This window comes from Crocuta crocuta, unplaced genomic scaffold (assembly GCF_008692635.1).
Source record: "Crocuta crocuta isolate KB4526 unplaced genomic scaffold, BGI_CrCroc_1.0 scaffold168, whole genome shotgun sequence".
In the NCBI taxonomy this organism is placed as follows: domain Eukaryota; kingdom Metazoa; phylum Chordata; class Mammalia; order Carnivora; family Hyaenidae; genus Crocuta; species Crocuta crocuta.
The window spans coordinates 1265780-1277848 of NW_027532591.1; the positions used below are offsets into that span (position 1 = coordinate 1265780).

General features: G+C 48.3%; 1 protein-coding gene across 12 annotated transcripts in view; it reads right to left on the bottom strand.

Moving 5' to 3' along the window:
- Nucleotides 1–12069, bottom strand: part of AGBL4 (AGBL carboxypeptidase 4) — a 1406556-nt gene that overhangs the window by 127270 nt on the left and 1267217 nt on the right. For all 12 annotated transcript variants that reach the window (XM_077779716.1, XM_077779717.1, XM_077779714.1 and 9 more), the window contains one exon: nt 4491–4605. In XM_077779716.1, the coding sequence (XP_077635842.1) occupies nt 4491–4605 (115 nt within the window). The remainder of the gene's footprint in view (nt 1–4490; nt 4606–12069) is intronic.

Consider the following 12069-nt stretch of genomic DNA (forward strand, 5'->3'; position numbering starts at 1 on the left):
ATTATTTCTTTCTTTTTTTTTTTTTTTTTTTTATTGTGGTAACATACACATGACATAAAATTTACCATCTTAATCATTTTAAGTATATTAAGTACATTCATAATGCCATGCTATCATCCTCCACTATCCATCTCCAAAACTCTTTCTATCTTGTAAACCTGAAACTCAATACCTATTAAACACTGACTCCCCATTTCCCCCTTTCCTCCAGCCCTTAGTAACTGCCATTCCACTTTCTGTCTCTGTGATTTTGACTACTCTAAGTATTTCATATAAGTGGAATCATATAGTATTTGCTTTATTGTGACTGGCTTATTTCACATAGCATAATGTCCTCAAGTTCATCCATGGAGTAGCCATGCCATTTTTGACAGAGCCTCTGTCCAGTGCTCCTACTAACTGATGGAAGATGCTTTCCACCTCATTATCCTCTTCCAAGAGGGCAGGAGGGAAACTGAGGCCAGGGGAGAGATGTGTCTTGCCCAAAGACAACAAGGCTCAGGAAAGCAGGGAACATAAGATGGCCAGTTCTCTGCTTCTACCTCTAGCTTGTAATGTAGAGGCCGTGTCTGGGAATGTGGAGTGTCACCATGTGGCTTTGAACATGGTTCTTCACCTTTATATGCTCTGTTCCCCTTCGCTCAAATTGATATAATAAAACTGACTTCCTTCGTGCCATCCCAGCATAAGGTCAAGACAGCTGGGCTTAGGAGGCCACGTAGGTGCAAGTTAAGGGTTGCGAGGGGAGGGCATCTGGCCATAGCTACTCTGCACTGGGATTGTAGCTCTGTACCATAGCACTATTACTAAACACTGCTGTTGAGTTTATTTGTTCATCCAGAAAATACACAACAGAGGCCCATTCTGTGCTGGGCACTCTGCCAGGCTTTGGGGATATAGGTAGACAAAGTCCTGACTACATGGAGTCTGCAGTCTGGAGATGGAGACCGTCAGTAAATGAATGGCCACATAAATCCCTGCACAATTACCAGCTGGGCCCGGGGCTATGAAAGGACAGTGCAGAGTGCCCGGAAAGGGCACGGTGGGAGGCCTGCTCTACCCTGGAAGCTCCGAGAAGGCCTTCCTGTGAATTGCCATTAAACCTCAGAGTGAACTGGAAAGCAGGCCAGTGTAAATGGAGCATAGTGAGGGAGACAGGATGGACGGTTGCCCTGGGTCACTGTTACACAGCATAACATCGCTGCTATCTCCTGTGATGCCATCTATTGTGGCTCCTGTGGAGTCTGCTGGAGTCTGTACACCAGCCGAGGCCCTCCCTGCTCCTCCCAGAGGCCCCGGTCCAGGCGCAGATACGGCAGTCTGGTTAGTAAATGCCATCTTCCTCATAAAGAGCATTATCGCTCATGCGGTAGCTGCCATCATTTGCAGTTAAATGCTAATTTACTATAAATACCATAGTATAGGTGCTTGTGTTATAAATATAATTTTACATGATTACATCTGTGAAAGTCTCCTGCCTTTCCTTCCTAGATTGGATTATCTGTCTCTTTAATGTAGAAGAAAAAGGGAGGAGGAGGAGGAGGACAGGCTGTCTCTTGTTCTTCACACAGGGTCTGGCATGTCTGGTGCAGCCGCAGGGAGGAACGCAGACCTGCATGTCTGCCTGCCCCTCCAGGCCACACGACCTAAGTCCGATTTTTTCACTTCACTGAGGCTCAAGAGACTGCACATCCTGAGGGGATGCTGGGTGTGAAAGAGAGCAGGACAGAGGCAGCCACGTGGCCGTCTGTGTTCCAGCCCTGTTTCCAGTGATGTGATGAGTTCCTCTGAGGTCCAGCTCTGTTTACTGCCCTAGAATGTGGACAAGTATCCTTCCCTCCCTCCCCCATCCTTACCTTCCTTCGCTCCTCCCTCCCTCCCTCCCACCCTTCCTTCTGTACTCAAGCTAATTTGAATAGATTTTCATTATTTGCCAGCAGAGAGATCTCAGCAAGCACCCTCCTTCACCAGCTTGTGTGAGGATTAAATGAGATAAGTGTATGAGTGCTTGACATGGCCCTGGGTGGGCAAGCAGAATTCTTGAAATGCTATTTCCCAAAATGAGTTTAATAAAGTCTAATACCACTGGGGGCTGGGGGAGTGGTGGTGGAGGGGGTGAGGGATGGAGGGGGAAACAAGCTCTATAGGGAAACGTGTTCCTTGACTTATCTTTGGGAAACACCAGATACTATATTCCCCTCTTGAGATTCCTGTTGATTAGCATACTCAGAACTGAAAGATCTTATTATGAAAGAACACATTTAGTTGTGCTTTAACTCTATGTTTCCCAAGCTTACTTGAACTCTGAGTTCCTTCCTCACCCATAACGCCCAGGCATGTCCCACAGGCAGTGGGACACTCTGCTGTAGTCAGGGAAGGCTGGCCCAGAGCACCTCGAAGGCACCTTGAAGCTCTCAACTCTGAGTCGTTATTATTATTTTTCACCTTCTCCAAATCTTTAGTAGTGAATTCTCATGATTGATAGGCTCTTTGTTGCAACTCAGAGCTCTTTTAGCAACAGGATTAATGCTGGTGGTTGGAGATTTTCTCCAGCTCTTATAATGAGAAACACATATTTTCACTAGGAAAATGTTGAGTGTTTAAACTTCAGTAGAGAACCATTTCTGAGGGTTGGAGCTTTTATATCCTGAGATCCTCAAATCACAAAATCTAGAGCTTGAAGACATATAGAAAGCCTCTAGTTCCCCCATCACCACCCCACAGGCCATCTGAAGCCCAGAGAGGGAGATGTTTTGGTCAAGGTCACAGACCTCTTTCCAACTTGCCATCCCTGGACAGCAGATGATGACATAAATAAGTGTGTGGAGTGGACAGTATTGACCTCGTCCTGACCACTGCTGCTCTTGTAATTAAACAGAAATGTTAACATAAATCAAACAGTCTTTCCACCACCATTATCCCTAACAGTGCGTTCTGTCCAGGGAAGGTGGAAAGGCATTGCTCTCGGGCCTGCAGCAAGCCATAAAACCTGCCAGTGCTAATGAACCATTGCTTGAGCCAATTAAGAGAGGAAGCAAAACTGTCTTTAATTAAGGCATCATGCATCCCATGGGCTCTCTCTAACTTACACCCAGAGGTACTGCAAAGCCCCTCTGGACCCAGTTGCCATGCTTTTGGAAAGCAATAAATCAACTCTGTTTAAAATGGACCTGGCTGGGTATTAAAAAATCTGGGTTCTAATCTGAGCTGTGCCACTGACCCTGGGAAAATCCCAACTCATGGGTGGACCTTTGGTTTCTTTATCAATTAAGTCATCCTTTCTTTCACTCAAATTCATCAAATAGTTTTTGAGCATCTACTTTGGGCTGATCCCTGCCATTAGGCCCCAGGGACACCAGGGCCACTAAGGCTCAGTCCCTCTTCTCTGCTGGCTTGAAGGCCAGTGGGATCCATACAATGGGATAAGTCTTGTTCAACAATTGGGCCTGCGGAAGCTTAGACAGGGAGTAACTAATTCTGCCTGGGGGGTTGGGAAATGCTTTCCAGACGAAGAGACGCAAGCTGAAGAAGGGTTAGTGAGTTAAAGAAGGGACAGCAGGTTCTGGGCTGAGGGTGGCCTTGAGGAAGGTAAGGAATCAAGGACCAACATGACATGTCTAGGGAACTAGGCTTTGCTTAGTGTGCTGGAGTAACAGTTCTAAGAGTAGACACTGNATAGGCACCAGGTCACACAGAACAAAAGTTACCTTACAGGTTGTGGCACTCATCCACTCTAAAGAGGTATAATGAGGGCAGTGAAGTTAGACAGCCAGTGGTTCACTGGCTGGGTGACTCTGGGCAAGCCTGTTGCCTCAACTGTCAAATAAGAATCATAACACTATCTCAGAGGAGTCAATGTTCCAGCAGATGATCCTCCAGGCAGTGAAATTTTAGGCCATATAAATTATGGTGCTCATCCAGGAGAAAGAGAGTTCAAGGTCCGAGTGCATGAGTAAGTGTGGGGCTGGCTGGTATGCCCACATCTGAGAGAAATGCTGTTCAGATGACCTGAGATGCCAACCTACTTCATAATGATTTCCAAAAAGAAATACAGAATCAACATAGTCATCGTTGTAACCACCGTAGGATACTCTGCAAAGCACATTTGTCTCCACCATTTCTTTTGATTCTTGCCAGTGCTCTGCCAGGTATGTGATCATTGCCTTCATTATGCAAGAGACACCGAGCATCAGACTGGAAAGTAAATTCCCCAAGGTTACACGGGAAGTAGGTGCCAAAATGGATTCTAGCTCTCCTGATTCTGGGGCTAGTGAGCTGACCAGAAAAAACCAGCAAGTTACCTCAAGTGGATGTGCATGAAACATCCAAGGCTCATTAGCCACATTCTCAAAAGCCAGGACGAGATTTCCTCTAATGAACCCATGGGTAGTAGGAAAATTCTTTCTCAAAAATATATCCCCTTTTTCTCCTTGCTTCCATCCCACCATCCTGTAGCTACCAGCTTCCAAGCATTCTCCCCTGCCCCTTACCTGTAATTGCCCAGGTAGACTCCATCAGGGTTGAGCATTGGGGCAATCTTGAAGACCAGGTATTCCCGTAGGACTCGGGCAATAGGGTGCTGGCTTATGAGGAAGTCAATGATCCCTAGGGAAAGAGAAGCATCTGGGTTAACCTCAAAGAGTTTCAAGCAGGAGGAGCACATTTTACTCAGCTTGGGAGCAGTTAAAGCTCCAAAGGTGATTTTTGGCCCGCGTTGTCAGCCATCGTGGGTATGTGACTATGAATTAGGTGTTGCCTGGTGAATTTTACATTATGTCTCAGTTTCCAAGACAGTTCCAGACACAATGCTGAAGCCCATGGGCAGAAGGGAGAGTAAATTTCCTGCTGCATAGCCCATGAGAGCTTCTAAGAAAAGAATATTTGAGCTATGCCTTGGAGGGCCTGGGTTTTGACAGACAGAGATGGGGGAGAGGCAGGATAACTCTGAACAATGAATAAAGAGATGTTCTCTAATGGCTAAGTGTTGACATTAGATTGGATGATTATGTGTTCAGGGACTCAGGGATCTAAACCCTCCTGTTGCTGATGCTCATACCAGAAGGCAGAGAGAAGGGATTAGGTTAAAGTCACATGAGGAAGGAAAGGCTTCTTCAGTGTCCCTACTCTGCCCCTTTCTCTACTTCAAGGGCCCTCTGTTTGCAGACCCTGGGGCCAGCTGTCCTCACTGCTTCTTCTGGCACCAACACCGCTTGCCTCCAGGTCACCAAATGTAGAAAAGTTGAATTCTCCATGACTGTCCCCTCTCAATCAGGCAGTCCCCAAGTCTCCTCCTTGAATCTAGCAAATCTGCCCTTCATCTCCATCCCTCTGCTGCTTGTCTATTCTAGGCCACCACCACGTCTGGCCTGAATGACTGCGACCACTTTTGGAGCATGCCCCCATCGGTGCAGCTAAAGGGATCTTCCTGAAGTGCGAATGTGAGCCTGTCACTGCCCTCGATGACTTCCTTCTGGTGATGGCCTGCATAGCTGGACAGGAGAGGGGGTGAGGAAACAACCTGACTCCTCATGCCTCCTTTCACTTCTCTACATTTCTATCCCTTCTTCAGAGACCTGAAAAAAAAATGGGCGAAACGGAGCTCTGGCATTCCATGAGATGACTGTAGTTCTGGAGAACAGTAGGGGAGTGCACAACCCTCCCAAGGTGCAGAAGGGAACTCCTTTCCTGCTGGGGAGAGAAGGAAAGGCATCAAGGAGAAAGAGCTTTTGAGCTGGGCCCTGAAAGAGAAGTGTGTTTTGACAGACAGACAGGAGGAAGCAGCAGGATAACTAAGAATGATCCATGTGCCAGCAGCAGGCACTTAGCTCCTGGAATGATAAATGGCTCCACAGCACATCCCAACTCTGCTGTGACCAGTGAGCGACATCTCAGGCTTTTCATTAGGCCAGGGCTCAGAATCCATCGGCAGCCGAAAGCCAGTTGGACATCATTTACTTCTCCACCGATGCGGCAGTAGACCAGATGCCCTAATTTATTTGTTGGTCTTCATATTAAAGCTGCAGTTTGCCAGTAAACAGGCAGGGTAATGATACCAGGTGCCCTTGTTAGGGGCTAATAATTGCTTAATCTGTCCACTAATTGACCCCATCTCCCAGGGCAGCCCTCCATCAAGGAGCCAGCCTGCGCTCAGGGCCTGGCCATGCTGCCTCAGAGAATGGCAGAGAACGGCTTCTGGAAATGGAGTAGCTCATTGTGATCCATCCTCCTTCACAGATGAGCAGATTAATTGGGCTGCCAATTAGGCAGCTAATAAAAGGATGAGAGAAAACAAAGCCAGGCCAGAAGCTGCAGCCACCCAGAGCTCCCTCTCCCACAGTGAGTGTGGGGCAAGGAGGGGAGAGGTTTCAGACTCATCTCTTGGCTTGAGGTCAGATACAGTTCAACATGAATTGTTCCCATAGATCAGGAAATTGGGAGGAGAGCCTTTGCAAGTAGAGAGGAACATGAGAAATAGTGGAGAAAGTAGTGCAGAGGAAATGCCACCCCCAGCCACAGGCCAAAGGCATCCCATGGACTGAGGAAGCAGAGGGACCTGGACACCTGTGTTTGAACCCTAACTGGTTATTAGCTGGAGAAGCTGCTAGCTCTGCCCAGTTTCCTCATCTTGATACAAGGATTATAATACATAGTCTGGAAGACTGCTATGTGTCTGAGCTCAAACGCCTGTATTTTAACTGCCTGATACAGTACCTAAAAATTGGGCTTTACACAACTCACTGAGACTAAAGATTGAGAGGCAACGAGGGGACAAAAAGCAGAAAGGGATTTGGAACTGGGGGTCCTGGTCTGTGAAGGTTGCTAGTTACAGGACCTGGGAACAAGAAGGCTAAATTGAAGAAGCCAACAAAACAGCCATCTGAGAACTTGGGTTCTCGTTGTGGCTCAGTTACTGGCTGAGCTTTAGTAAGTCTCCAGCCTACTCTCATCTTTAAAGTTAGGAGAAAGAAGTTGGTAATTCTCAAGGACACTTTCCATGCAGGCAGTCTGTGATTCCATCTTTTTCTTCCTGTCTCCCAGAGCAGAAGGATCTTCATCTATCAAGTGAGGAGAATAATCTCCCTCCTGCCAGGAGACACAATCAACCTCCTTAGATCAGTCTTTGTTCCTTTGGTAAACAAGTTTGCTGGGTCCTTTCCTTTGAACTCATTTAATCAGGAAGGTGGAAAAAAGCAGGACAACAGGAGGGCTGGAGGCTTCAGAGGCTGGGGTAGAGGGAGGAAAAGTGGTAGATGATCTGAAATTACAGCCAGGTCACAGAGATCACTGCCCTGGGCCAACCTTGGCCTGGCCATGATGAACCTTGCTGGACAACCCCAACTGGCCATTCAATGCTATTTCTCCTAATGTACTCAGTTCAGGGCATGGTACACAGAAGGTGCCTAATAAATGCCCTTTATGTTATGGTGACCGAAATAAGTCAGGCAGAGAAAGACAAATACCGTATGATTGCACGTATAGGAGGATTAGGAGGAACTTAACGGAGGACCAAGGGGGAGAAGAAGGGGGGAAATAGTGGGGGAGAGGGAGAGAGGCAAACCATGAAAGACTCTTGAATACTGAGAACAAACTGAGGACTGATGGGTGTGGGGGGGGAGAGGGGAAATGTGCATGGAGGAGGGCACTTTTGTGGGGATGAGCACTGGGTGTTATATGGAAACCAACTTGATAATAAACTATTTATAAAAATAAAAAAAAAATTTAAAAATAATGCCCTTTAGGAGACTGGCCCCAAGAATTCATTTGATCTTGACAGAGTACAGGGGTAACTGAATTGAAAATCACTCAGGGCCAGGTCCACGCCATAAGCCTGGCATTCCAGGATACATAAGTGGTTTCTGCCCTAGAAGGGGCATGGTGGGAGAGCAACATCCAATGTGGTGAATGGCAAAGGCTCAGGTGGGAACAGTCCAGGGAGCCATGAGAACCCATAGGGCCTGGGAAAGGACTATGGAGAAGGGAGACATAAAGGATGAGTAGGGTGAGCCAGATGAAGGGACGCCAGGAGAAGGTGTTTCAGGCAGGGGGGCCTGCACAAAGGTTGGGAAATGAGGAAGAAGATGGTCTAGCTTCGTGATTAAAGGCACAGACTCTGAAACCAGACTATCTGGGTTTAAATAGCTATGTGGCCTAACCTCTTGGTTGCTCAGTTCCTCTTCGGCTAAGAAGGAGAGAATAAAATTACCTTGTAGATGATTGTGGGGATCTCAGTGAGCTAATAGCAAAGTGTCTGGCACATAGGAAATGTATGTGTGTAGTCTGAATCATTGCTCTTACTTGGTTTGGCTGACACTGTGGGGATGAGAGGGTGTTGAGATAGAAAGGGAAGAGGTGAACAGGGACTTGTCAGTCCAGCTGAAGGATATGAAAGACATAGGAGACCACTGCCAATTACAGGGGCAGATCTGGGCTCTCCCAGCTGTAGCGTGGAATGCAGTTTGGGAGGAAGGAATACTGGAGATCTCAATGCCCTGAAGGTGGACNCAGGAACCAGGGTCTGACATGGTGCTGACCTTCAGGGGCTCTGCTGTGACCAAGGCCCAGAAAACTGTGAGGATGCAGCAGGTGTAGGGAAGCAATGTGCATAGATGGTGATACCAATGACAAGATTATCTATCTACCATCCCCTAGAGTATCATAACTCTTCACTGAAATTACACAGTCCTGGGGAAAGATGATACCAAAATGACTGAGATTAAGTTGCTGGCCCCTGGCAGAGTGGGGCCTCAAAATGGAAAGTAAGTTCAGTTACATAAAAATAGGGAAAATTACGTTTCCTGTGTCTCTGAGGTTTGGGAATTGAGGCTTGCATCTGCTGTTCAAGTCTTTCTTCCCTCCAGACTGTGAGCTCCAGGATGGCAAGGATGGGTCTACCTCTTTGCCACTATTTTGTCAGTTCCTAGCTCAGTGCTAGAAATAAAGATGGACCAGTGATGGGCATTGTATGTTCATAGCTGGATTGACCTGTAATTATATTGGCTCCATGTACAGGTAGAAAAACAAAGTCAGGGTGGTGATATCATTTGCTGAAGGTCTCACAGGGGCCTAGATGGGATGCAGATCCAGTTCTACTGGCTTCAAAATGGTGCTCCTTCCATTAGGGCAATATGGAAGAGTCAGGAGACTATTTGCACGTGATTTGTAGAATGATTTGCATACATGCCTACATGATTTTCTCTCTAGAGAGTTCTGTGTGAGGCTTATTGTTGTTGTTCTCTGCTAAGAGGCAATATGCTGCCGTGGGAAAAGTCCAGGCTTCAAGCAAGACAGCTGGGGGGCTTTGCTTGACCCAGCGTGTGGCTCCCATGACAGGAGCTACTCCAGGCCTTTCCCTGACCTGGCACCAGGCCCCTCTCTGCCCTGAGCTGTGTCCATGGGCCCCAAATTATGGAATCATAGGGATTCCTGATGAACCTAAAATTCACAGTCTTGGCTCTTACCCTCCACCTCCTACCTCTGCCCGTTTCACGATGAAAATACAGAAGCTCAGGGAAGTGACAGGCCCATGACACCCCTTAGTGGACTGGTGTTTCACTTATAATATGGCTGTAATGGAGAGGGAGGGAGAGAGGGGGAGAGAGAGGGAGAGGGAGGAGGAGGAGGAAGAGAGGGAGAATAGGTGAGGGATAGAGGTAGAAGGAAAACAGCCGCAGAGGAGAGGGAGAAAGCGGCAGAAGCCACCACCTCACTGTAGGAAATAGTAGGTTGTGTTTGGTCCTTGTGGTCCTGGTGGTCGTGAGTACATGGTGTGTGTGTGTGTGTGTGTGTGTGCATGCTCGTGTGTGCATGTGTGTTTAACTCCTCCCTCCTCCTCTTATCACACCAGGGTAACCCTGAGGAGTAAGCTCCCTGAGGGAAGGCCAGCTCTATCTCCATAGTCTAGGCCCTGGTGGGCCCCTTAGCACCCTGCAGCAGGGCTCATGCATCCTCACAGCAGCCTCCTGAGTGGCCTCGACAACCCCAGGAAGCATCAGTGAAAGAACATTCACTCTACCAGGAATCAGACACCTGCGGTCTAGTCCAGGCCACACTTCTGACTGGCAATACAGTCTTCCTGGTGCAGAAATGAGGAGGGTCCAGCTAACGTCTCTCTCAGGAAAGTGGTAAAGAAGGTGGGGTGGCACACATGACACAGCAAAGACACCCCTGAGTTTGGGTGCCCTGTGAGGGCTAGAAGGACCCTACCTGGCACCTGCAAGTGCTCTATGAGTAACACCTATTTGGTGCTTATTGTATTGCAGACACTGTCCTAAATGTTTTATAGATATTGACTCATTTAATTGCACAACAACCATAGGTGGTAAGACTCCTATTATTATTTCCCTTCCCAGATAACTGAGGCACAGGGAGGTTATGGAATGACCCCAAGGTCATACATACTGCACTGTGTGGAGGAGCTTGGATTCAGTCTCAGGCAGTCTAGCTCCAGAGGTCATGTTCACACACACTCTGCCACAGAGAAGCTCGGGAGCTCCTTTGACCTTTCATGTCGTGGCTGGAGAATGAAGGTAGTCTGGCCTCACAGAGGCCATGAGTGGGGTTCGGGGCGGCTGAGGGGTGACTGACAATCAGGCATCCCACTGTCAAGGAGAGTCTTGAGGAAATCAAAGCCTTGCTACCCTCACTGGTGCCCCTCCAGAGCTCTGTGACGACACGACTTCACTCTGCTCCCAGCAGCAGGTGCGTCAGCAGCTTGGCTGTGAGGACCATGGTCCCAGCCAGATGGGGACGACCAGGCCCACATGTCTGTTCCCTGCTCAAGGTCACTGAGCCAGTTAATGTGGAAGACGCATTAACTGAGCTGAAGGTATCTCAGCCATCGCCCTTCCAGGACTTGGACCCTGCTGCTCTCCCCAGAGCAAGGTGGGCTCGGAAGGGAATCCAGCTAAGCCCTGAGGGGCTGTGATCCAACCCGTCTCAAGGGAGCTGAGAGACCCTTGGGAAAAACCATGCCTCAGTCTCTCACAAAGTGGGGGAATGAGGCTGTCTTAAGCTGCCTCTGGAAGGGATGAATTGTGTCTCCAGGGACAGTTACAGAGCTAGGGAAGGAGGAAGACTGGGATTAAAGGATGGGTCCCAAGCCACATGTGCCATGAATTCACTGTGTGACCTTGGGTAAGCTACTTTACTTCCCTGCACCTTCCCATTCTCATCTGTAAATGCACATCAACTGTTGAGGGTGCCCGGAGTGCTATGTTCTTCCAGGCACAAAGCTTGGCTTTCTAGTACTTCCCATCTCTGAGTGGGCCACAAGTGCACGTACAGGCTCGGGAGACCCCGACTCAAAGCTCCTCCTCTGCCATTTACTGGCTGTGTGACCTTAAGGCTCCTCTTTCTGAGTTTCATTTTGGAATCCCAGAGCCAACACAGCATTTACTCCTCACAGCAGCCCCATGGGATGAACGAGATAATCCCCGTTTTCCAGATGTGGGAAATGACACGCCAGGGTCCAGCCCTAGGCCTCAAATAGCTCTCAGTTTAAAGGGAAGAAACAGATATAAATCAAATACATAACAAATCACGGCAATAAAGATGACCAGTGGGTAACCACAACATAGGTGCAAAGCAGGGTCTGAAGGGAGTGGGATGGGGGCCCACAGGGGGTATTTGGAATGAACCTTGGGAGATGGGAGATGTTTGCCAGGTAGCAAAGGGTGGGCAGAGGAGCTACAGATGCAAAGGCCTGGTGGTGGGAAGAAGACCGTCCGTTCAGGGTTAAATTGTGGTTGGGGCCGGAGAATCTGGCAGGAGCCAGATCATGGAGGGTTGTGAATGTCATGAGGAGTTGGAGCTTATCTTGAGGAGATAGAGGGAAGGCATTAAAAGGCTTTGCCAAGGAGTAAACATTGATGGAAAGCCAGGGGATGGCACTGAGTCTATCAACTCAGCACCATCCAGATTCCTTTTTGGAAAAGCAGGCTCAACAGAGAAAGCACCTGAGATGTACTTCCCTGTGTCTTGGGCCTAGTGTGTCAAATGCGTTGGTGGCCCTGGCCTCTGGCTACTGCCTACAGAGGAGGTGAGCCTGGGAGTTTGGGTCCCCAGAGCTGA